Genomic DNA, 26,721 nt, shown 5'->3' on the forward strand with positions numbered 1-26,721 from the left:
TTCCAGCATCTTGAGTATTTTGCTTTTGACTTCTCTTTTCTATGTTTTTTACCGCCCAACAAATTTGAACCACCAACAAAGGTTTTTTGTTTCCCCATACCCTTGGTTGATAAACAATGCAAATCAGCAAACTATTGTTTCAGGTAAGCTATCAATTAGGAACCACAAGGACCTTTCCATAAGCCTCAAGGGGAGAACTCTTCCATTTGACAGATTATTGACAGCATCTGTAGCAAATTATACTGTTATTCATCTCAGCAAATTAACTTTTTGAAAGATGTTTCCCCAGTTTTTTGTATCTTCTTTCCTCAGATAAGTGCAAGTGATTCCAGAGGAGAGAAAAACCCTCTGACTTAAGTACTCGCTGCATAAACTCACTGAACCATCATGTTAGCAGAAAGGTTCGAGCAGCCAACAATCAGCAATCACTCACACATTTTTCTATGTAATGAACAGATAATCTTTTTTTTATTGGTGTCGGTTGAGGGATGAATATTGACCAGGATACCAGTGAGAACTCCCTTGCTCTTCTTCAAAATAGTGCCATGGGATCTTTTACATCCACCCGAGAGGGAAGACTTGGTCTAACTTCGCATCTGAAAGGCATCACCTCCAACAGTGCAGCATTCCGTCAGTACTGCACTGGAGTGTCAGCCTAGATTTTGTGCTCAAGTCTCTGTAGTGGGACTTGAACCCACAACTTTGACTCAGGGCAAGAGTAACATCACCGAGCCACGACTAAAGCCAGAACAATCTTATTACCGTGCTCTAATGCTGAATACACATACCTCAAATGCACTTCCTTGAAATCCATGGAGTTACAATGTTTGCTTACATTGGTAAAGTGACTGGTCTTAAAGCCAGTGATAGTCTCACAAATAAGAATAAAAATTGTATCGTACTATCAGAATCTGTCATAAAGTTTCTTTTTCATTGAAATTTTTAAAGGCCGAGAAACCACAGTAAATCAGTTGGCAACATCACTGCTTTATTGTAACTTTCTTTGTGTGAAATAGTATTTCAACCTCCATAGCTTTGGGAAACATGACTCTCAACATTATAAATGGGTCACACTGAAAACGAAACATAGTGACTTTCCTTCTAGCAACTGCAGTATGGCGCCCGCATAAGGCAGCAGAGAACTTTCCAAACCTTACAATTGTGCTTCGAATTTCCAGATTGTACAATACATATTTGGCAGTGGTTGTGGAAACATCCCTTAACAGGCTGCAACTAGAATCGATATAAAATGTATAGTTCCAGTGTGCCATGCATGAACCAGATTTTGCGTTATGCAGTTACACTTCGATACGACTGGAGGAAAGGTACATTAGTGATGTAAGTAATGAAGCACAAGAGCAAATGGAAAAAAAAAGCAAGAAAATTTTTTTTTGTTTACAGAAGATCCCGCTCAATCTCAAAACATGAAGAAAAAGCAGTTAAGGATGAAGTGACAGTAGATCCCTGTGAAATCAATAAATGCTACAACCATACAACAGAATGCTGTAACACCTCTAACATGCTCTCTCTTGTGACATTGATTTTTGTTTAGCGCTTCTAAGATTTCTGGTACGTGCGATTGTCATACCAACTTTAAGCTCTGTTGAAACCTGTTCAGTGCTGGCAGTTAATATTTAACAACGTATAAGAAAAGGCCATTCAGCCTTTACTATTTCAACTCACCCAGCTTTACAACTAACCAGATCTTGAACTCCCCCAACATCTTTGATTTCAAATGCTTATCACCCTTCTATTATTTCATTTCCCTCAAGATTGGTTTTAAATTTTCTTTTCACTAATTTTAAATTTATGTCCTCTTGTTCTACTGGCCTTAGTGACTTTAAAGCAACATTGAGGGTTCATCTCATAAAGTTGGCCATTTTATACTTTATATACTTTAATGACTTTTCCCATCCTCTTTCTAGACTGTGGGGCTTAAGCATCTCCCATCTTTCCTCATCACTCATCCAGTTTTCATTTGGAGTCATTATTGTTGGTCTTCGAACCTTTTCCAATGCGTGTCACTTCTCAAGTGTGGTGATGAGAAATGCACAATATTCCATTTATACAGTTTAAAAATAGCAATTGTGATTATTTTTCATAGCCCTAAATTAGCTATGTGATTTGATGGTAATTAATAGGCCTTGGCATACAATTTCATTCTTTCAAGCATTCTGCATCAGAGTTGCCACTGTGGGTCAAGAGGCTCACTACCAGCAATTAAAAAAGACAAAAAAATACTTTACTAAAGAAAGCACACACACCTAAAATCCAATGGAACCACTGAATCAAGGTGTGTGTTTATCTAAATATCTGGTCGTCATAAATCCTTTTCGGTGTTTTTATTTAAAAGAAATAAAGACAATAGTTCACGAGCTAATGAAGAAAATATAGTGACAGATGTAAAATGCATGAGAATCTATCGGAAAATATCACATGCTAGAGAAAGTGACAGTACAGCAGATGATAATCAGTGTGGCTCACTGTAAATAAATATCACTTTAGGAGGATATTTAAGCCACTTTAGGATTTAAGCAAGTCTTTTCATCAGTGGTGCTTATAGAGGAAGCAAAGTTTAGAAAAATATTTTCACAGAACAGCGGTGGGTCACTGTGGAGCAGAAGGGGCTGATAGAACAGTCTTCCATATAACTGGAAGGTGAGTGTTTCAGACATGCCAGAATACAAGTGTGTGAGAGTGAGGCTTTATACTGCAATATTTGAGTTTAGAGAGACAGTTCGCCTTATTGCTCAAATTGAAGGAAAATGTCCAACATTTTGATGTCACATAAGACAAACAATTTGACTTGTATTTTACAGGTCACGGAAACCAATCTTGCCATCGTACAAAACACTGGAAAGGTTTTTCAAACTGCAAATTCATAATCATAAATACACCAAAGTTCACATTTCAGCTGTAGAATCCTAAAAGGGCAACAGTGGAATACATGCTGCATTTAAACTTTGTTATTTATTACTGAATACAGCATCTTAACTTTAGAAAATTCTAGTTGCTAGCACTGGCTGTGACTGGACAAATGTTTCCATTACAACTTGAGTATGAGAACTTAAAGAACTTGAGACAAGTCAATTTTTGGTACATTTCAAATCCGGTCTACACAAGCTATCAGTGGGGACTTCAATCTCTCGTGTTTTACAATACTTCGTAATGAAGACGTTTTAAGGTGTTTCTATTTTTACAAACTTAGTAAGGCAGCCACTCCCTGTGAACACACTGTTACTGTACAGCAGTGTGACACATTACTTGTTCCCACACCAGCCACCTTTACAACCACTAATTAGAACCCCGTTTAGTGTCAAGTAAGGCTGAATTATGGGTGGTTTTATGCTGTAGACTTCAACTCACTAAAAACAAGATCAAGATTCCTCAAAGTCATTTCATTTGACCAACAGAGAAATGAGACTTTCTTTCAAACAACTTAGGTTACGAGTCAAACTTTGCTCCCTCATGGTGAAAGGAATGTTCCAGCTCGCTGGTGCTACCCAAGTATTCCCGCAGCCTTTTATTTTGACGATATAATTCAGACCTGGTCAGCACACAGTGCGAAAACTAAATGTAAGCAACTTCTTGAAACTTAGTTGTGCGCTCATTTGCTATCTTCTCAAAGTTCCGAGTTCTTATGTTGTCTGCAATATGCCAAAGCCTTTTTCCCCTTCAATATCAGAACACAATCACAACAGGCAAAACTGAGTGCAAATAATATTAAACAAAAAAGAATGATAAATACTTTTGACAACGAACACCACATCATATAATTAAGGAGGGGTTTTCTTGATGCTTTCTATCCGGGCTGGTTGTGAAAGTTTACAGTTCATCTTCTGTATGATTTTTGCATCAGAAATATCCATGCTTCATTGAAGCATAATTATGTAAAATGCACCTGAAGCAGTAAGCCACACACTGAAGTTCATGTTCCATTATTGCAATGGAATTCGAGGCAAGTAAGCAGCATGTGAAATTTCCCTAGCACTGGTGAAAGTCTGAAGTGATGAATAAAAACCACTAGCTCAGATATGATAAACTTCTGATAATATTCTGTACGGTGGTGCATCGGTGATGAATTCCCTTCGATACAAGTCTGCTGCAATCACAGCAATATTCTACCCTTTGAGGTATGCAATCTATAAGCAACAATGATACAAGCAGCCGCTCCCTTATAAGTCACTTCAGGCATCAAGTGCAATAAAGAAGTTCCTTCCCCTAGTTACAATACAATTGAGCAGGGTTAATAAAAGTAAATCCGGATAGCATTGAATACAAGCATGTGTGCATCGGAGGATTGTTGATTTGTGTAAAGACGAAGTGCACTTTAGGCCATTTATACAGACGCTAATCTGCTTGCTGGTTTACACTGAAGATATACCGTAGTTGTGTAGAAACAACAGTGAAAGGGTGCATCCTGAAAGTTTGCACACAGACTTTGAAGATTAGGCTGGATTTACACTAGTTCAAGGTCTCCGATGTATGAATGACCAAAGAGCTAATTTTGGGCCTGGGAAGAAATTTTGGAGTGCAAGGGAATAAACAACAAATACTGCATTACTAATAGACAGTCACTGTTGTCCACAGGGTAGTAGATATCCTAGACCCTTTACATAGACACCATGTGATCTATATTTCACATATTCAAATGGAAAACTGTTTTCTATAAAACAACAGTAATAAAGACTAAACAATGTAGCATAGCTGTATATTCCACAATAAAACTTTACATACACAAATTGCCAGATCTTGCAATCTTGCATTGTGATGTCTCGATTACTCACACACTGCTGTGTACAACACAGCAGCTGAGCCATTGGAGTATCCTGCTGAAAATACAGGCTTATAGGATAGAATACGTTAACTTCAAATAAAGATTCACCTTGTTCTGCCCTTCAGTAGAGACAGAGTGTGAATGTGTGAGAGAGGCCGCGCGAGAGAGCGACGGACATAGCGGGAGCGGGCAGGAGAGAGCGACGGACATAGCGGGAGCGGGCAGGAGAGAGCGACGGACATAGCGGGAGCGGGCAGGAGAGAGCGACGGACATAGCGGGAGCGGGCAGGAGAGAGCGACGGACATAGCGGGAGCGGGCGGGGGAGAGAGCGACGGACATAGCGGGAGCGGGCGGGGGAGAGAGCGACGGACATAGCGGGAGCGGGCAGGAGAGAGCGACGGACATAGCGGGAGCGGGCGGGGGAGAGAGCGACGGACATAGCGGGAGCGGGCGGGGGAGAGAGCGACGGACATAGCGGGAGCGGGCGGGGGAGAGAGCGACGGACATAGCGGGAGCGGGCGGGGGAGAGAGCGACGGACATAGCGGGAGCGGGCGGGGGAGAGAGCGACGGACATAGCGGGAGCGGGCGGGGGAGAGAGCGACGGACATAGCGGGAGCGGGCGGGGGAGAGAGCGACGGACATAGCGGGAGCGGGCGGGGGAGAGAGCGACGGACATAGCGGGAGCGGGCGGGGGAGAGAGCGACGGACATAGCGGGAGCGGGCGGGGGAGAGAGCGACGGACATAGCGGGAGCGGGCGGGGGAGAGAGCGACGGACATAGCGGGAGCGGGCGGGGGAGAGAGCGACGGACATAGCGGGAGCGGGCGGGGGAGAGAGCGACGGACATAGCGGGAGCGGGCGGGGGAGAGAGCGACGGACATAGCGGGAGCGGGCGGGGGAGAGAGCGACGGACATAGCGGGAGCGGGCGGGGGCGAGCGGCCGACGGGGCGGGGGCGAGCGGCCGACGGGCCGGGGGCGGGGGCGAGCGGCCGACGGGCCGGGGGCGGGGGCGAGCGGCCGACGGGCCGGGGGCGGGGGCGAGCGGCCGACGGGCCGGGGGCGGGGGCGAGCGGCCGACGGGCCGGGGGCGGGGGCGAGCGGCCGACGGGCCGGGGGCGGGGGCGAGCGGCCGACGGGCCGGGGGCGGGGGCGAGCGGCCGACGGGCCGGGGGCGGGGGCGAGCGGCCGACGGGCCGGGGGCGGGGGCGAGCGGCCGACGGGCCGGGGGCGGGGGCGAGCGGCCGACGGGCCGGGGGCGGGGGCGAGCGGCCGACGGGCCGGGGGCGGGGGCGAGCGGCCGACGGGCCGGGGGCGGGGGCGAGCGGCCGACGGGCCGGGGCGAGCGGCCGACGGGCCGGGGCGAGCGGCCGACGGGCCGGGGGCGGGGGCGAGCGGCCGACGGGCCGGGGGCGGGGGGCGAGCGGCCGACGGGCCGGGGCGAGCGGCCGACGGGCCGGGGGCGGGGGCGAGCGGCCGACGGGCCGGGGGCGGGGGCGAGCGGCCGACGGGCCGGGGGCGGGGGCGAGCGGCCGACGGGCCGGGGGCGGGGGCGAGCGGCCGACGGGCCGGGGGCGAGCGGCCGACGGGCCGGGGGCGGGGGCGAGCGGCCGACGGGCCTGGGGCGAGGGCGAGCGGCCGACGGGCCGGGGGAGAGGGCGAGCGGCCGACGGCGAGGGGCCGACGGGCCGGGGGCGAGGGCGTGCGGCCGACGGGCCGGGGGCGAGGGCGAGCGGCCGACGGGCCGGGGGCGAGGGCGAGCGGCCGACGGGCCGGGGGCGAGGGCGAGCGGGCGCTCATGTGAGAGAGAGAGAGAGACAGGAATGAGTTATAGTGTTCATGTACATTCTTCCAAGGACAAGAATAATACATCAACATGTACTGTACTGACCAACCTAGACAACTTGAATTCAAGAGTCTGAAAATCAATACATTGAAAGGTTTTGAGTTTTTATTATTGGGAATTTAAATTATCCCTATGATTTTTGGCTTTCTTAAACCCCACTGACAAACATATAGAAACTGGCTGATTTTGCATGATTTTTTTTGTCCCTGAGGTGAATACCTATACATTTTCCAATGATCCTTGCACCCCCATTGTTTTTCCTGTCCACAGAACTGAACCCCAATTATAATACACCTATATAAAAAAAAACACAACTAACAACACATTCCCATTCCAATCTCTTAGCGCTGTCACATTTGAGAAGATTTCACGTAGAAAAGAAAGGAGCAACTCCTTAAACAGAGTTAAACTGGTCTCGTGTTCACAGCTCAAAGCTCAATATGTGGGACGTGATCTGTGAAATGAAAGAGATACCACAGGTTAGTACTCACAGCACTGAAAAAAAGTCTACATCTGGAGCAAAATAAAATCCAACATAATGCCACTACAGTGCCTTTTTGAATTGAAATGTGCTCAATCAGCAGCACTGCCTGCGTATAACATTGACCTCTCCTTTATCGCTGATGAAATCCCAATCCAGCCTTTCGTTACAAGGACCGACTTCTCCAATACTCTTCTTGCAACACTGCATTTCCTTTACCATTATCACACAGGTATAGAAATATATACTGCTTACATATTACTTATCAGGACTGGTAGATTATCCTGTTTTTGGTCAGATTTTGTTTTGCTGTGAACAGCTGTCAGTCCATGTGCTATGCTTCCAGATGCGTTACAAATGTTCATACAAGAAATCTAAACATTATGCATAAAGTTTATTACATTTTTTAAGTCATCATTTGACCAGGTGAAAACCAAATCAAAATACAAAATCTTCACTATGTAACATGCACATTTTGATTTGAATTCCTGATAACTTAACAGCTTGTAACTTTTTTACTTTAGCTTTTTAATGCTTTGCTAATGCAGTGCAGGCTGCACGTAACACAATTTGCATCAGTTCACATTCATGCCATCATTGGGAAATGTTCATATAAGCAAAAGCTTAGATCACACGTCACTTCATTTTCCACACTGTCTAATGGAGCTGCTGCTAGTTTAAAGGAACAGTTCATTGTTGGCCTCCTGCTTTACACACCAATGCTGCAACTGACCCCTTACTGGACCCCTTAATATTTGCAATATTGTACACAAAAGTGATAGTGTAGTTAGATTTACTGACATTTAGTTAACTAAGTTCTGTGACCATTTGTAATGAATCTGCAACAGGTTTCTCATGGATCGGGTTCTTAACCATCATACTGACTCTAATATCCGATCTAATTCTATCAACTGCCTTTGATTTTTTTAATGTTCATTTTAGGGAAAGCCTTTGAAAACTTTTTTGAAACCCACTGGGTCATTATGAACTCTACTCACTTTCAGCTTTGGCAAAGATGTCACAAACTATTAATACAATACAGTTTTGATATCCTATTTAGAATGCATGTATTCACTAAAATGAGACGGACTCATTTCAAATGCCTTTTAAATATGCTGAAGTGCAACAATGTTATCAACCTTACCTTCTGTGCTGGTTACTTCTTCTGTACTGGCATGAGTCAATCCATTCAATTTCTCCTCTTGGAACAGCTTCTGAAACTGTTTAAGCTCTTGATCATAGTCCTGCCATTCAGGAACAATCCGCACAGCTGCCTCCAGTTTGGGCTCTTTAGTCATTGGGTTATTGCACTAGAAGGACGTAATGAATGTCAATCACTAAGATTTCACTGAACATTTAGGTGGTGATGAACAAGGCCCACAAATTTAATATGGATTTTAACACATTAGTCAATGAGACCAATTTTAACTCACTGGTACCGGCTTTAACGGGGTGGTAAAAACACAAACCGACCCATTAACGTCAAAGCTCTGGCCACTGCCATATTTACAGGGACCTAAGCTGGGCGACCAAAGCAACCACCAGTTTTAGGCAATAGGCACCTTTTAATATGTAAATCGGGGTCCTATGACATGCACAGAACTGGGACAGAACTAATTAGAGTGGGTTCCGTGCACAATCCGACTAGTGTGATCGGCAGTGCAGCCTAAAAGGCCCCAAAAAATTAAGTTTTAAATTAATAAATGGCTCCAATTATCTACTTGGACAGAGACTAATGCTTTCATTATTTTAAAGACTTCAATCCTATCTCCATGAAGTTGACAATTTTCCAAAGTAAAAAGCACGAGTTCTCTCAGTCTTTCCAGGTAACCATGGGTCCTCAAAGTAGGTATCAATCTAGTGGTCCTCCTCTGAACCTTTTCCAGGATGTTCATATCCTCACCATGTGACGGGACTACAACTGGGCACAGTATTCTAGGTGTGGCCTGACCAAGGCCTTATACAAAGAGAGGATAGTGTTTTTTGGTTTACATTGAATTGGCGGGCAATACATCTTAACACCCTATTTACTTTCACAATAACCTCGTGGCATTGGTTATGGACCTTTAAGGACTCATGCACTATAACCCCCAGGTCCTTCTCCTGCTGAAAAGCTTTGTACACTCAACTCTGCATGGTGTTCATGTCCTTGGAGTTGCCCCTACCCAAGTGCATCACACTACATTTATCTATATTAAAAGACATCAGCCAGACAGGGGCCCATTGTCCCATTATACCTAGATCCACTTGCAATCTATGACAAAAAAAAAATCATTTTGATGTCTCAGTGAACAGAAACTCACTCGTGTACCTACCAAATCAATAGTTTTAGCTCTCTTCTTAGATTCTTCATCACACCATGTCTCACACCATAGCCAGTGCTGGGGGAGGGATTTAATAGGCACTTGATGGATCATGTTGTTAGGCAGATCCTGTAAAACAAATTTACCAGACAAAAACAAAGTAAGTAATTTTAAGCAGCTTCTGATTATTATGGATTTCTGCACCTTTAAATTAATAAGTTCCATTAATTACTATTTCTTTGATTTAAGCTTGTTTACATTATAGAAGAAAATCTGCTGCTGCCCACACAAAAGTTGGACGGTGTGACTGTAAATACATTAGTCATAACACCAATCCCCACTGTCATCAGTCAGCCACTGCGATTTCTAACTCGCTGATGTTGGCCAAAATTAATTATAGGAGTAACTTGTATTTATATAGCGCCTTTCGCAACCTCAGGATGTCCCAAAGTGCTTTAGAGCCAATTAAGTACTTTTGAAGTGTAGTCACTGTTGTAATGTAGGAGATGCGGCAGCCAATTTGCGCACAGCAAGCTCCCACAAATAGCAACGCGATAATGACCAGATAATTTGTTTTAGTGATTGTTGAAGGGTAAGTATCAGCCAGGACACCAGGGGAGAACTTCCCTGCTCTTCTCTGAATGGTACCGTGGGATCTTTTACATCCACCTGAGATGGCTGATGGGGCCTCGACTTAACGTCTCATCTGAAAGACAGCACCTCTGACAGTGCAGCGTTCCCTCAGTACTGCATTGAAGTGCTAGCCTAAATTTTGTGCTCAAGTCCCTGGAGTGGGACTTGAACTCACAACCTTCTGACTTGGAGGAGAGAGTGCTAACACTGAGCTACGGTTAACACCTTATTCGATCCAAGACAGTAAGAAATCATGCTGATCAGCCTGACTGTCTATTAATGTTACTGCTAATTTCATTTTTCCTTTTGACAAACCCTGTGAATGGTCAGGTACTGGTTATAGCTACACAAAGGCTACTTTACTCAGTGCAAAAATGGAACACCAGAACTCCAGTGATTGTGCCTCAGATCAGGATGAACATTCCTGGAATTCGAACACATTCGAACTCAAGAGGAACTATTTAGATTTTATTTCACAATGTAATCCTATCTTGAGATGCAGGGCATTGAGCAGCAAAAAAAAGCTTCCTGAAATGCAGACAAAGCAGGGGTGGAGAGAGCATTTTGGCATCTTGTGGGGATGACATATCAATTTAGAAAGATGACCAAATCCTGCATTATGAATGAGAGAATTCCACCTCTATTATCTGAGACGGAGAAGTTGGAAGGGGTAGGGGGAGGGGGAAAGGAGAGGAAAATGTCGCTCTCCTGATGACAGCCTCTACTACAGTATGCACTGTTTACATTTTTTTTCTCCCAATAAAGAAAACAGATTATCTGCAAAGTGGAACACAGGAACAGGAGTAGGCCATTCAGTCCCTCAAGTCTAATCTGCCATTCAATACAATCATGGCTGATCTGTACCTCAAATCCATTTACCCACCTTTGATTGCTATCCCTTGATACCCTTACCTAACAAAAATCTATCGATCTCAGGCTTGACAATTTCAACTGACCCAGCATCCAGTCATTTGGCGTTGAGAGTTCCAGATTTCCACTATCCTTTGTGTGAAAAAGTGCATCCTCATTTCACTTCTAAATAGCCTAGATCTAATATTAAGATTGTGCCCCCTTATTCTGGATTTCTCCACCAAAGGAAATAGTTCCTCTGTAATTACCATGTCAAATCTCTTGATTATTTTAAATACTTCAATTAGATTGCCCCTGAACCTTCTAAACTTAAAGTAATACAAACCAAGTTTATGCAACCTATCCTCATAATTTAACCCTTGGAGTCTGGGTATTCCAGTGAATTTGCCCTGTAACCCCTTCAAGGCCAACATATCCTTCCTGAGGTGCAGTAACCAAAACTGAATGCAGTACTCCAGTTGGGGTTTGACCAAGTACAGCTGAAGCATAACTTCCTCCCCTTTGTATTCCAGCCTGTTTGAGATAAAGGCCAACATTCTATTAATCTTTTTGATTACTTTTTGGACCTGTGCACTAGCTTTTAGCAATTTGTGTACATGGACACCCAAATCCCTTTGCTCCTCTACAGTTCCTAGTTTCTCGCCATTTAGAAAATATTCCAATTTGTCATTCTTGGATCCAAAGTGGATGACCTCACACTTCCCCACTTTGAACTCCATCTGTCTCGATTTGCTCATTCATGTTTCATCAAAGCATACTTTGTTCTATATAGCTCAGAAAGACAGCCACCCCAACAAACTAGGTCCTATGTATTCCCAGGATAACTTGCACCTTTTTTTCTCATGACAGAAGAAGTATTTATCAAAATATTTACTAAAACCCCATTAATAATCATTCTGGTGTCATGAGGACATGTCATAGAAGCTGGCAAAGTGGGGTTAGAACAAAAGGATTTGTAAGTCACCAAATGAGAGTGCACAAATCACAAGTCACAATGGAAGCACCATGTCCAAAGAGCATTCATAAGTCTTTTAATGTGTGGTTTGAAGTCAAGTCTGCATCAAATTTCTTATGTCCTGATTCTATTTTCACATTGACCTTTCTAAAATTGTAGTAAACAAGTTTTGAATGATTGCTTCATTTGTGCAACTTATCGAAGAAGCATTTAAACTATTAACTACCTATTTCACCATGGTCAATCATTCCTATATCCGTTAATAACGATCCCATAATGATCTGCCACTGCAGAGAGGTATTAACTGTTCTCTGCATGAAAAACACTTAGCAACTGTGACAGAAGCAGAGTTCCATCTTGCTGCAAACAATAAAATCTTTTTTATGTTTTTTCTCATATTAAGTTTTAGATAGGCTAATATATTGTGAATTTAAAATAGTCTTCAGTTAATTGGATTCTTGAAATGCCTTGGTCTTTGAGGTGAAAGACCATGGGCCTGAATTCACTGTAAACTTGCACCAAAGTAATGGTGCGTTTACGGCATCTGCCATTATAGTACCGAAATACCAGGAAATTACGGCATGTCTGACTTATGCCATTACATGCACGACGCCATAATTTGCTGGGACTTTTGCGCTGCTCCAGAGACCCTCGCCAAAAAAGGTGAACGTTAATTAGCATCGCTCCGCCCCTCATTAAAATCAATGGCGAGTTTGAGTTTGTTGAATTAACGCCACTGTGATCACCACGGCCACTTAGACCATTGCTGAATGATGCTGGAGGGCTCAGAATCAGTAAAGTATTCAATCACTCAGCTCGGTTGCCTGAGGGTAAAATTTTTACTGACTTATTCTAGGAACTTCATTGAAATCTTGAACCTCAATTAAGTAATAAAGCAAGTGTGTTGACAGCCAGGCTGATATTTTTATATTAATATTTATTGAGCTTGTATGCTAAGCATGGATTGCTACTGATAATGAAATATGGCTAGGAATCGCAAGTTGTTCGGGAGACAACCCTTTGCATACGGGTTCCTTCTTAAGGCCGATTTATATTGTTTCAGTACAAACTCAATCAACCAAACTAAACCCGACCAGGATCTTCTGTCCGTACGTACTGTGGCCCACCCCCACTTTATTAGATTGGAGCCACTTCTCCTAAATGCGTCCTTGTTAAATAACCTGTTGTTCCGTACTTTATCGGGCCCTGGTACCTTGGATGTATATCAGATCTTGATAGTGCTGCTCCCGACCCACCGCTATGTTCACTACGGCGTATTCTAATTATTTTTCCAGCAAATTGTGGCATGAATTCGCCACTGGAGGATCGGGGAGTACAACAGTCTAACTTATGGCATTTGTCGCCAACATCGCCATTGCAGTGAATTCCAGACCAATGTACTTAACTGTCCAGAAGGATTGTTATTGTGCAATAATATTGCTTCAGTCATGTACAAACATCACACCAAGAAGTCTTGCAGGTTATCAGACTGTGCAAGGAATAGGTTTCTGAAGAAGAGATTTAAACTCTTATAGACTGATCAAACCTTGTTTTCTAAATATTTGTACTGATAGTCTCTTGCTATACTATTTTGCATCTTTGTAACGATAAATTGTTGTAAATAAATCAATTTTAGCCTGAACGATATGAGTTAACTTCTTTTTTTACCTTTCAGTGTGCATTGCATTGTAGAACATACAGCAGTGCGAAATATTGCGATAATTGCGTAACACACTACTCCCATTCCCGTCATAGACAGAAGTACAATAGGACATTTGGATCTGCTTATGGAACTGCCTTTTGCTCGCGAACATGGAGAGTTGAGGGTGAGCCCAAACTAAGATCAGCATTCAAAGTACAAAGCTCATTATGATTTATGCAAGTGAGCTGCCTAGTAACACACCTCTTAAGTCATGACAAGGTAATGCGCTCTTCTATTAAAATCTCTAGTTAATTACCTGCAATTTCTGACACTAGCAGCTTGTTTCAAGAATGCAGGGAAAGGTTTTAAGAAAAAATAAAATATTTGGACTGCTGTTAACCAAACATACTTTGGGCTTGTATTTATAGGACCAGAAAAAGTGCATTATTATTGAGGGTGTTTTATACGCATTTATCTCTTACTATAAAAGCATTAAACAATGCCTATCATATTAAAGGTTGTATTATATCAGTGTTACAATGAGAGAACTGGCATTACTCACTGTAAATTTATAATTAAAAATGGTACAATTTGATACATATAGGAGTAAAATCCATTTCTCTTATGACATTTAATTAAAAATAGAATTTTTTTTCCTGGTCTATGCTAAGATTGATGATCTCGGCAGGGACAGCATTTACAATTGCCTCAATCCGTCTGGGGAAAAACAAAAATCAGCCAATTCTCCCTAAACTGATTGCCATTCAATGACCCCAATTGGAAAATGCATGTGTGGGGGCGTTGGGGGTGGTAGAAACAGGGTCAGGCAAGTCAGCGAAGTATAAACTATTTAGGCTCAGGCATGAAGAATGTCCTTTTGGGTGAGGCACGATACCCAATATCAAACTGTAATCTAACAAGAGTCAGAGTTAAATCCCAACCCAGCACTGCCAATCCATCTTCCGAATCTCCTGTTGCCATTCTGAGCTTTAATACCCCTCAAATAGGCTCACAGCTATCCTCTGTGCCTCTCTCTGCCTTTGCTGAAGGGGCCATTGAGGCATCTGACACTACTTCCTTATGAGCAGCAACCCCAACTGTCCCATTCTCGTCACTCGTCGACCTTCTTGTCCAGTATGCCCACTAGGAATAACATCACTTTAGAAATTACCAACGTTAGGGCAATAGGATGTTAGTTTGAAGGGCAAGAGAAAACACTTTTCTTAGGGATTGGATGAACATGAGAAAATCTCCACGATGAAGGAAAGGAAGACTGGAAATAGAAATTGAATTGATGGCACATGATGGGACTAAGTTTGGAGGTAGGTATCTTTAGGATGTGAAGTTACCAACATGATCAGAGGTCTTATTGGAGGCTTGATAGCGTAAAGGATCCAACAGACATGGTGGGGATAAAACTGCATCTCAGTCATAATAGCTGAACAGAGAGAGCAATGTATGGAGGTTCTTGACCAAAGTCATTGCAATTAGTGTTAAGGGGGAAAAAGTAAGCAAAAACATTAACTTTTGTTGTAGTAGAGCTGGCAACAGTACCACCAGGACAGAAGAAAAGTGAAAAGGAGGATTGCTGAAGAGACACAGCTTTGGCAAAGGGCCAAAAGGACTGGTTGCTGGAGAGGCAAGAAGGCAGCAGTTGACACTTCTTTTCAATAACACTGCATTAAAGTGCTCTGGATAGTGGTTTTATAGAAGTTACAAGCAGAACCTTAGAATACGTTAGATTGATCAAGACACTCAGTGTGATAGGCAGAATTTTTACAGGAGCCAGCAGAACATGTATGACTGAACTAAGATATAGGGCACGATTTTAAAAGAAATCTGCAGGTGCACAGGGGGCAAATAAAATAGTTCAGCAGAAATCCCGGTTCCAACACGCCAAGAACATGCACGACCCAGAGCCATCTGGGTGCGCACTCCGTTCCCGAACCAATTAAAGCCAGCAGGACGATATTTAAAGCAGCAATTCAACTAATTAAAAAAAAAATCCATAAATGCAATTAACTACGAAGGCAAGCAATTTCAACGCTGCCTAAACGTCTTTCTCATGCTGTGTGAAATACAGCACGGGAAAGTAGTTGGGTTGCAGCCAGCAGCCATTTGGATATTTAAATCCCTGTTTGACAGAAGGGAATAAAAGGTGAGTTATTGCAGCAGGGCACTCAGTTCTCTCAGACAAACTTTTGGCTGGGAGATCTTTGTATTCAGATTGAAAATTCTTGGTTTCTACTCAGAATTGTTCTGTTTACACATATTTACCAACTTTTCAGATCCTCTCAAACTGACACCATCAGGATGGGGGGAGCGACGGCTGCATTCACCGGTACATCCGAGGATGAGGAACATCACCATCCTCGCCAGGCTCAGTGTGCACATCCGCCACTTCAAGCTCCACAACAGTACCGTGCCACAGGCACCTGCACAAGAGCACAGAGGAGAACAGAGGGACTGACGTCACAGGAGGCGCTACCCTCGTCAGAGGGTCTACAGACCAAGGCTTAGCTTCCTGGACCTCTCTGAGAAGCAGTGCATACGGAGGTTGAGAGTGAGTCGCCAGGTGGTCGCAGACATCCGCAGCCTCCGTCATGCCAAGCTGCTCCCAGCTGGGCCTGGCTGCATCTCGTTGCCTGTCGCTGTTAAAGTGACCACTGCCCTCAACTTTTTCGCCTCCGGATCATTCCAGGGTGCCGCCAGGGTCTCTCAGTCATCTGCCCACAAGTGCATAAGGCAGGTCACCGACGATTTGTTTCGCGGGGCCTCGCAATATGTCAACTTCCCCATGGACGACCTCAGCCAGACAGAGAGGGCAGTGGGATTCCATTCTGTGGCTGGCTTCCCAGTTGCAATCGATTGCACACATATAGCAATCAGAGCACCTCCACACAAGCCAGGGCTGTTCATCAACGGAAAGGGTTATCACTCCACCAACGCTCAGCTCATTTGTGACCACCGCAAAAGATTTCTTCACGTGTGTGTGAGATTCCCTGGCAGCTGCCACGCTTCCTTCATTCTGAGGGAATCCAACATCCCGGACCTCTTCCACGCACAGAATAGCCTTAAGGGCTGGCTCCTCGGGGACAAGGGATACCCCCTGCACACGTGGCTGATGACACCTCTGAGGAACCCCATCAGCGAACAACAGCGTCGATACGACAGCCACAGCGCCACCAGGTCTGTAATTGAACATGTGATTGGGCTGCTCAAGATGCAATTTTGGTGCCTCGCTCATTCTGGAGGAGCGCTTCAATACGCATCAGCGAGAGTGGGTCGCATTACAGTAATGTGTTGTGTCCTGCACAACATGGCGCAACAGAGAGGGGTACTGGTTGATGAGGCCCCATGCCCTCACCCAACATCCACACCTGCAATGAACATTAAAGAGGAGCAGCAGGAGCTGGAGGAGGAGGACGAACACATGGGCAGAGCAGCGGCTCACCTGGCTGCACGTGAGGCCAGGGAGTCACTCATAACTTCACAAACTGAGAATAGTCCAGTCCTCATACAACCTGGAAAGAGCAGCCCCAACACCAGCCCCCAACCCCCCAACCTGCACAAAACAGTCCTGCAACTTTATATACAGCCACTGTAAAGTCACCCATTAGGTGGCATCAAGTGTCGCCTTTCATGATGAACCACATGAAAGGCCGCTATCACAAAAGGCAGTCAAGAATGGGCAAGACATGTCAGTAGTGGTGAAAATGGTAACTTTTAGTGTGTATTTAACAAAAAAACAATATTATTGAAAAACACAACAGTCTGTCAGACACACTCTTGTGCATACCCTTCGTGATCACAAATCCTTAGCCTTTCTCTTCCTACTATTTCTACGTGGTGCATCCCCTGTGACTGCAGCAGAGGTGGTGGCAGGTTGCTCGTGTCCATGCCCGGACTGCTTAGATGCTTTCGGCCTACACCCTCTGGTTTTTGGAGCCCGTGAGGTCCCCGCCAAAGACTGCTCCACCTGCACCTGTGCAGGGGCAGACACGGCCACCTGGAGAGGAGGCAGCATTGCGGACAGTGGTTGAGAGGGGGCAACGGGTGAGACGTGGGAGCACTTTGAGTGGCGTCCCCACTTCCATGTCCCCTTTCGACATCATCCTTCTCCTGGACCAGGCCCACATCACTCCTACCACCCTGCTGGAGAGCAGTTTGGAAGCCATGTATGATGCCTTGGAAGCCCAGTTGTAAGGTTTCTGTCTGCCTGTTTAAGGCGGCAGAATGTTGTTCACCGTGAGTCTGCACAGCCATTGTTAGGGCCTGAATGGACTCATTTGTGAGCCGTGCTTGAAGCTCAATGGAAGCTAGCCTTCTCTCCATCGCAGACATTCCCACACTTACCTGCAACACTATCTCAGACATTTCCGCAGTTACCTACGACACAATCTCAGACAGTTCCTCATGTCCCTGTGAAACTACCTCAGGGATTCCCTCATGTACCTGTGCCACCACTCCACTAATGCAGGAATTGGACTCCTCCCTTCCTCTGGGCTATTGTGGAGAGTGCGCGAGGCACTTGTTCCAGTACCTCGCAAATGTGCTGCTGTCCCTCGATCATTCTCCTTTTAAAGGATGGCCGCTGGGGTTCAGCATCTTCGTCCAGCTGAGCAGAGCCTGGAGAGGACTGCGTCCACCGCTCTCCACAGCTGCCCCTGCCACCAGTGTCTGCTCGTGCTCACTTGTGTGTGGTGACTCACCAGATGCCAACCCAACTAACTGACCACTAGGACCCACGAGGTGGGAGTATCTGCGGTGGTGGATGGCTCAGAAAGATGTGACGGTGCACCCTCAGAGGCCGGGAGCTCCTCTGAGGAATCGCCCTCTCCAGTCACTGCGGACGTTGAAGGGCCTGTAAGAGAACAGAAGTCGATATTAAGCATCATCACAGGTGTGTCATGTTGTGATGAGCATACTGAGGTGTTCAACATGCCAATCATTGTTATAATTAATTCATGTTGTGCGTGATGAATGTTAAATTTGTGTCACCACACGTTTGAGGGGTGCCAGTCTTGGTGTCCCCGACGGACAGGCACTCGAGGATGCGGCTGATCTCCAGGGCCTCCTGCTCAGTGTCTGTGAGGACCACTAATTGTTGTGGCCCCCCTCCAGTCCTCGCCCTCTCACGTGCATTTTGCGATTCCTCCTGCAAGGGGAGAAAGCAGAGACGTGTGAGTGAGTGATGGTGAAGTGGGCAGCCAATGAATGCATTGGTTTGGGTGAGGCTGACCGTAAAAGAGGTGCATCAGAGGGTGAATATGAGACAGAGACGTCACATTGGATCAGGAATGGGGTGAGTGGTACTGGTGAGGTCACAAATTGAAGGTGAGGAAGTGCTCAGGAAGCGCAGGTAAGTTGAGGATGAGCCTTAAGTGGGTGTGAGGAGTAATGTGATGGAGTAGTCTTGACAGAGCAGAATGAGTTGGGGGGGGTGGGGGGCAGGTGATAATGTGCAACACAGAATGCAGGAGAATCGGTAAGTGTACTCACTTTTGCTGACCGAGTTAGGTCAGTGAAATGCTTCCTACGCTAGGCCCAAGTGCGGGATATGTTGCTCCTGCTCGTGACCTCCTCTGCCACCTCGAGCTCGGCCTTGTTGGTAGAGGCAGGGCGCTTCCTCCTGTCGGCCGGGTAGAGCAGTTCCCTCCTCCTCCTCACCCCCCCGGCCAGCAGCACCTCAAGTGTGGCATCGCTGAATCTTGGAGCAGCCTTGCCCCTGTGCTGCTCCACTGTGTTTTCTTGGTCCTTGCTCCAGCAAAATACAATGGAGCAATGGCCCTTTAAATCTAGACGCTGCAGCTGACAGCCTGTCATGCGGGTGCGCAGTCCGCCCGCTGCACAGCTTTCGGACAGCAAACCCAGAAACAAGATTAATGGCCAACCATTAAGTTGTGATCGCGTGAGGAAAGGTAAGTTTTTATTATTCGCGTTTGCCGCACGCCTATTGACCCGCGCCCCCCCCACTGCCATCCCACCGCCTCATTAAAATCGTGTCCATAGTGCTTGATCTGACAAGAGAAAAGTGGAGTCCAAAGTTTTCAGTGCCAGCCAGAATATCAGTTACTTCACTGGCACGGATACAAGGGCAAGAACAGTGAAAGTAGTTGCAAGGAAAAGATTTGGCCCTGATAAATTGGAATCGAAGATTGAACAATGGGCGGCCTTTAAGGAGGAGATGATTCGGGTGCAGTCTAAGTATATTGCCATGTGGGAGAAGGGTAGGGCATCTAAAACCAGAGCTCCCTTGATGACTAAAGAGATAGAGAGTAAGATGAAGCAGAAAAAAGGGTCGTATGACAGATGTCAGGTTGATAACACAAGTGAGAACCAGAGGGGAGTTCAGAGGGGGAAGTGAACCAAAGTTCAGAGGGGAAGTGAAAAAGGAAATCAGGAGGAGCAAAGAGAGAGTATGAGAATAGACTGGTGGCAAACATAAAAGGGAATCCAAAAGTCTACTATAGGCATATAAACAGCAAATGGGCAGTAAAAAGGAGGGGTGGAGCCAATCAGGGACTAAAAAGGAGATCTATGCATAGAGGCGGAGGGCATGGCCGAGGTACCAAATGAGTACTTTGCATCTGTCTTTACTGCAGAAGATGCTGCCAGAGTTTCAGTAAAGGAAGATGTAGTTGAGATACTAGATGGGCTAAAAATTGATAAAGAGGAGGAACTAGAAAGGCTAGCTGAACTTAAAGTAAGGAATCTTACAACACCAGGTTATAGTCCAACAAATTTATTTTAAAATCACAAGCTTTCGGAGATTATCTCCTTCGTCAGATGGAGATAATCTCCGAAAGCTTGTGATTTTAAAATAAATTTGTTGGACTATAACCTGGTGTTGCAAGATTCCTTACATTTGTCCACCCCAGTCCATCACCGGCATCTCCACATCATGGGAACTTAAAGTAGATAAGCCACCCAGTCCAGATGGGATGCACCCTAGGTTGCTGAGGGAAGTAAGGGCGGAAATTGCAGAGGCACTGGCCATAATCTACCAAACATCCTTAGATACGGGGGTGGTGCCAGAGGACTGGAGAACTGCAACTGTTACACCAAAAAAAAGTGTAAGGATAAACCCGGCAACTACAGGCCAATCAGTTTAACCTCGGTGGTGGGGAAACTTTTAGAAACGATAATCCAGGACAGAATTAGCAGTCACTTGGAGAAGTGTGGATTGATTAGGGAAAGCCAGCATGGATTTGTTAAAGGCAATTTGTGTTAACTAACTTGATAGAGTTTTTTGATGAGGTAACAGAGAGAGTAGATGAGCGCAATGCAGTTGATGTGGTGTATATGGACTTTCAAAAGGTGTTTCATAAAGTGCCGCATAATAGGCTTGTCATCAAGATTGAAGCCCATGGAATAAAGGGGGCAGTAGCAGCGTGGATACAGAATTGGCTAAGTAACAGGAAGCAGAGAGTAGCGGTGAACGGTTGTTTTTCGGACTGGAGGGAGGTGTACAGTGGTGTTCCCCAGGGGTCAGTGCTGGGACCACTGCTTTCCTTGATATATATTAATGACTTGCACTTGGGTGTACAGGGCACAATTTCCAAATTTGCAGATGACACAAAACTTGGAAGTGTGGTGAACAGTGAAGAGGATAGTAATAGGCTTCAAGAGGATATAGACAGGCTGGGGGCATGGGCGGACACGTGGCAGATGAAATTTAACGCAGAAAAATGCAAAGTGATACATTTCGGCAGGAAGAACGAGGAGAGGCAATATAAACTAGAAAGCACAATTCTAAAAGGGGTACAGGAACAGAGAGATCTGGGGGTATATGTGCACAAATTTTTGAAGGTGGCAGGGCAGGTTGAGAAAGCGGTTAAAAAAGCATACAGAATCCTGGGCTTTATAAATAGAGGCATACAGTACAAAAGCAAGAAAGTCATGATGAACCTTTATAAAACACTGGTTCGACCACAACTGGAGTATTGTGTCCAGTTCTGGGCACCGCACCGTAAGATGTGAAGGCCTTAGAGAGAGTGCAGAAAAGATTTACTCGAATGATTCCAGGGATGAGGGACTTTAGTTATGTGGATAAACTGAAGAAGTTGGGGTTGGTCTCCTTGGAACAGAGAAGATTGAAAGGAGATTTGATAGAGGTATTTAAAATCATGAAGGGTCCAGACAGAATAGATAGAGAGAAACTGTTCCCATTGGCGGAAGGGTCAAGAACCAGAGGACATAGATTTAAGGTGATTGGCAAAAGAACCAAAGGTGACATGAGGGGGGGGGGGGGGGGGGTGGTGGTGGAGGCAGATTCAATCGTGGCTTTCAAAATGGAACTGGATAAGTACTTGAAAGGAAATAATTTGCAGGGCTACAGGGATAGGGTGGGAGTGGGACTAGCTGGATTGCTCTTGTGTAGAGCCGGCACGGACTCGATAGGCCGAATGGCCTCCTTGCGTGCTGCAACCTTTCTATGATTCTAAGGCATCAAAGAATTCCTAAAAGTACCCCATTTGGCTAAGTTATCATGCCAGACAAAATATAACTCATTTAGTGTCACTTATTGCAGGGTATTCCAACAGTGTTTAGAAGAGCCCAGCTATGAGTAGAAGATACCTTGTAAGAGTTCACATTCAAAATGGGGAAAAGATGAAGGATATTAAATGAATTTCTTCGATAATCAGGGATTTAGGTACATCGGAGGATAAAAAAGGACTCAACATTTCTGACAGTCTAATGATTATGAAGGAGAAACATAGTCATTACTGACTGCAAAACTGAATCAGTGAAGTACAGCGATTTCTGCAGAGGGAAAGTTAAAATTGTTAAGATTTGATTTTGTTTCATAAAAAATAAAAGTTCACGAGCTATCAAATTTAAAAGGGTGATAGACAGAGCAGATAAATTTAGAGGCGCACAGGAACAAGGTGAATCAAAGGGAACTGTATTCATGGAAAGAAACAAACAAGGATAAGGGGCTGTTGCACAAGGATAAGGTTGATTGTTTTCACAGTTTGCCGCGCAGCCTCTCGTCAGCCTCAATACTGCGCCTAAACATAGCTCCACAGTAAAAGACACCCAACTAGCCTAAAACTGGCAGTATAGCAATGCCTGGATTTTCATGTTTTCAGAAAACAACCTATTGTTGGAAATCCTTGAGACACCCAAAATATTCTACAATTTTTCTTAATCTTCTCTGTATAGATGTATACATACATCTATAAATGGTAACTGGCCTTTCATAAACTAAACAACTACATGGATTAACCTTGGAGTAGTGTGCAACAGATTCTAGCATTACTACTTGACACGGCACAGTAATAGAAACACACAGATACCTGGTCAAGATTAGACAGGCTGTTGGGGTCCTGACTGAGACCCTGATACTGTCCTCGTAGTCGATCACCAGCAGCAATCTTTCTGAATTTCTTTAAGTCCACTACATATAAGGCACTAAATGGAGAGGACAATAAAAGGGTTTTTAATGTTAAAGCCACAGGATTGTTAATACAATGACAGTACACAATGCCAGTGGGTCACCTTACCGCTGCACAGCGACAATGCTACAAAGAAACGCATGAATTCACTGAATGGCTGCAAAGGCAGCAAGCCAGTAATGGTCTTCATGACCTAAAAATTCGGCTTCAATTTTTTTTTGTTGTTGATTGTTCATCTCCTCACTTATCAGATCATTGTCATTGAATAGCAAAAATGCTGCTAAAGTTCTGAATATGCCTGGGTATTCTTGATGTTAGGAGGCTACAGAGGCCTCACTGAAAGCAGTGCATATTCAGATGTCACAGTCATCAGCCAATACCTATTACTGAAGTCTGGCTACTTGCAAAATGGAAAATGTTCAGGCAAGGAGAGCACTAAATACTGTGATTGGCAAATTTTGATATAGGGCTGGAACTGATAATGAAATCCAGAAATCCCTTGGATCAGTCTCCAGTCAATAGTAGTATAGCTCAGTTTCCTCATAATACCTGTTCAAGTTTAACGCTTCAACTACTGTTACAAATTACACTATAAACGACAGTCTATCTGCAGAAAAAAGGCTTCCGTATGTGCATGTCTTCATTCAGCATTGGGTATTATATATTTATCATTGGGCAGGTATCCAAGCTAAACATAGAATCATACAGCACAGAAGGAGGCCATTCGGCCAATAAGCCTGCGTCGACTCTCTGAAAGAGCTACCAATTAGTTCCACTCCCCTGCTCCTTCCCCTTAGCCCAGCAATTTTTTTCTTTTCAAGTATTTATCCAATTCCCTTTTGAAAGTTACTACTGAATCTGTTTCCACCACCCTTTCAGGCAGTGCATTCCAGATCGTAACAACTTGCTTTTTTGCCAATTACCTTAAAGGTATTAATTTCCAAATGGACAAAATGATTCCATTGTTTTAAAAGGCAGCCACAATTGCAAGGAAGGTATCTAAAATGATGGTGTTTGTTTTTGGTAACTTTGTTCACCTTTCCCCAACATGAACTATCCAGTTGTTTTTTCCCCAAAACTGTGCATTTTGAGTTACAATCCATTTGCAGCATTTTGCTCCTGATACTGATGTCCTTTTTGTTCAAATTGGTAACATCTGCTTTTATTTTATGCCAATATGGCAAATCCAATTAATTCTGCAAACAGTTCATGCTTTTTCTTTCTTGAAAAATTATCACAAGTACAGAGAAGTAAAAAGAAAGTGTAATCAAGAATTGGCTGCAAATCAGGGGAAAATGGCACTGAGTGGCTGATGGAGACTTGTGATTTACGCAGACTAGGCAGTGCTGCCCACTGGCACATGGTGGCACTGCAGCTCTTTGTAAAAGGTATATAAAAATGACGTTGCATTTAATGTTGTGGCTTCAATCGCATTCCAGGACTTGAGCACGTAATCTAAACCAACACTTCAGTGCAGTAATGAGGGAGTGGTGCATTGTCGGAGGCACTGTCTTTTGAATAAGGTATTAAATTGAAGTCCAATCTGCCTGTTCAGGTGGTCGTAAAAGTCATCCAACACAACCAAAATAGATGGACTGGTCATTTATCTCATTTGATGTTTGTGGGACCTTGGGGTGTACAAACTGGCTGCCAAAACAAAACTGACTGCACTTCAAAAGTAATTTACTGTCTGTGAAGTACTTTGGTACGTCCTGAGAATATGAATAGCATTGTGTAATTGTCCATGATACAGTGATGGGGGAGGGCACGAGATAAAAGACAATGTTTTCAAAATATAACCTTTCAAGTTCAGCCAAGCAGCAACAGAATTCCCAACAGTAAATGGTTACAAAAATCTTCTGATTACAAAAATTTCCATTTAATTTAATCTACAAATGAGGAGAAAGACCAAATCAAACGATTCTGCAGCAGTCACCAATCCCAGTCACGGAAAGTAGCGACTGCCTCCCCAGATAGAGTAAGGAACTTCTCCCATTTGCACAGTGCCTTTTGGCTTCAAACTGTGTCAAATAGAAATGTGTACCTTGTAGTAAAGAGGGCTAGTGGACTACTCTCATGAAACATGATAACTGTACAATGACAAGATCTCAAACAACAAATTAACTGTAACTGTTAACTGTACAAATATGTTCAACTGGATTCTCAGATCTTTCATGTATGTCAAATGTAAAAAGTAATTATGAAAACTCAAGGAGAAGTGCTTTTAAATTATTTGTATACTTAGTGGTGCCCTCTATGATACGTTTTATGACAGAGGCTCAGTAGAACTTCAGAGGCTCAAATCCTGGAATCATTTCCAGCGAAGTTGTCTGTTGAAGGGGCTCAGTTGTACACTTCGCCTGTCTAGCAGACAATCCATTCTCAATGTATCAACCCATCATCAAATGTTCTGAATTGTTTCAAAGGATAACAGTCTACAGTTTGTGGCCTGGAGGGATGATTAAACTGGAGAAAGCTGCCAATGCAACTTGCAGGGGTATAGTGGAAAATAGTATGGGCACTAATTAGATGTTTGCCCATGTAACAACAGTCATAGCTCTCAAAACTAATGCATTTGGTGAGGTCCTTTGAGATGTTTTGACATGATAAAGCACTGTATAAATGGAAGAATTATTTTTTTGCCTCAGCTGCAGTCGGAAGAAGAACTCACTGACACGCAGGAATTGATAAGTCTGTCAAGTATTAAATGGGTTTAACAGCTCAGTGTATGCTATGAAAAATGACACCCATTGAAACCTGAGAACAGATCTGAGCACGAACAGGCTTTCAATCAGAACAGTGATAAGGTACTTTTAGAGTGCTGTCAAAAGCAGCTCTGATCATCACTCTCGCATATATAGGCGCCATCATCCGCAACCCCAAAAGTAGCGGAGTTCTACATGAGTGTGGGTGCCGCAAGCTGCTATCAAAGTCTGCACCTCCTCTAACTGTTCTGTAAATGCACAGCTCTGGTTCCACTGCATTTATCCATATGCATCAAGCCCCACCAGACACTAAGAGGGTAATTTTAATTCCCCAAGAACGGGTAGGAAGAAGGGCAGTAAAAATAGTTGGTTTTTGGAGCAGGACTGCATCCCAGCTTCAGCGCGCACACTTACAGGTTTAACCCAGGCACATTTGGATGCGCACAACTGAAACCGGGAAGTCCCGTCCCCACTTAAAAGTCGGCGGGCCGATATTTAAAGGGGCAATGTACCTCATTGCGATAGTTGAGGCACTTAAATTTTTGTGTATTAGAACTGTCAAACGAATTTAACCTGACCTATTTGGGTTTTCCATCGCTTCTGGTTCACTAAATCAAAAGCAAAATACTGCGGATGCTGGAAATCTGAAATAAAAACAAAAAATGCTGGAAACACTCAGCAAATCAGGCAGCATCTGTGGAGAAAGAAACAGAGTTAATGTTTCAGGTCGATGACCCTTCGTCAGAATTGGAAGTTGAAGCTTAAATAGTTTTTAAGCAAGTACAGCGCCAGGGAATGCCTTGCACCATCATCCCTTTTATCATTTAATCAATCCTGCCCTGCACCCGATCAGAGGCCTTCCCTTTTGTTCTTTCTGCCCCGCCCCTTCCTCCCCCCCTTTTTCCTAGCTCTGTACTTGCTTAAGAACTGTTTAATCTTCAACTTCTTCCAGTTCTGACGGAAGGTCATTGACCTGAAATGTTAACTGTTTCTTTCTCCACAGATCCTGCCTGACTTGCTGAGTATTTCCAGCATTTTCTGTTTTTGCTTCTGATTCACGTCAGGTGAAAGCAGGCGAGAAGGGCCGGATCCATGAGGTGAGTGCCTAT

At 44.5% G+C, this 26,721-nt stretch overlaps 1 protein-coding gene across 2 annotated transcripts in view; it reads right to left on the reverse strand.

Annotated features, from left to right (window-relative positions):
- Positions 1-6,709: 6,709 nt before the first annotated feature.
- uggt1 (UDP-glucose glycoprotein glucosyltransferase 1) overlaps positions 6,710-26,721 on the reverse strand; it is a 124,210-nt gene continuing 104,198 nt past the window's right edge. For both annotated transcript variants that reach the window (XM_067995512.1, XM_067995511.1), the window contains 4 exons: positions 22,809-22,923; positions 9,419-9,535; positions 8,248-8,413; positions 6,710-7,076 (listed from right to left, as the gene is read on the reverse strand). In XM_067995512.1, the coding sequence (XP_067851613.1) occupies positions 7,051-7,076; positions 8,248-8,413; positions 9,419-9,535; positions 22,809-22,923 (424 nt within the window). In that variant the 3' untranslated portion in view covers positions 6,710-7,050. The remainder of the gene's footprint in view (positions 7,077-8,247; positions 8,414-9,418; positions 9,536-22,808; positions 22,924-26,721) is intronic.

This window comes from Heptranchias perlo, chromosome 13, assembly GCF_035084215.1.
Source record: "Heptranchias perlo isolate sHepPer1 chromosome 13, sHepPer1.hap1, whole genome shotgun sequence".
NCBI classification, from domain to species: domain Eukaryota; kingdom Metazoa; phylum Chordata; class Chondrichthyes; order Hexanchiformes; family Hexanchidae; genus Heptranchias; species Heptranchias perlo.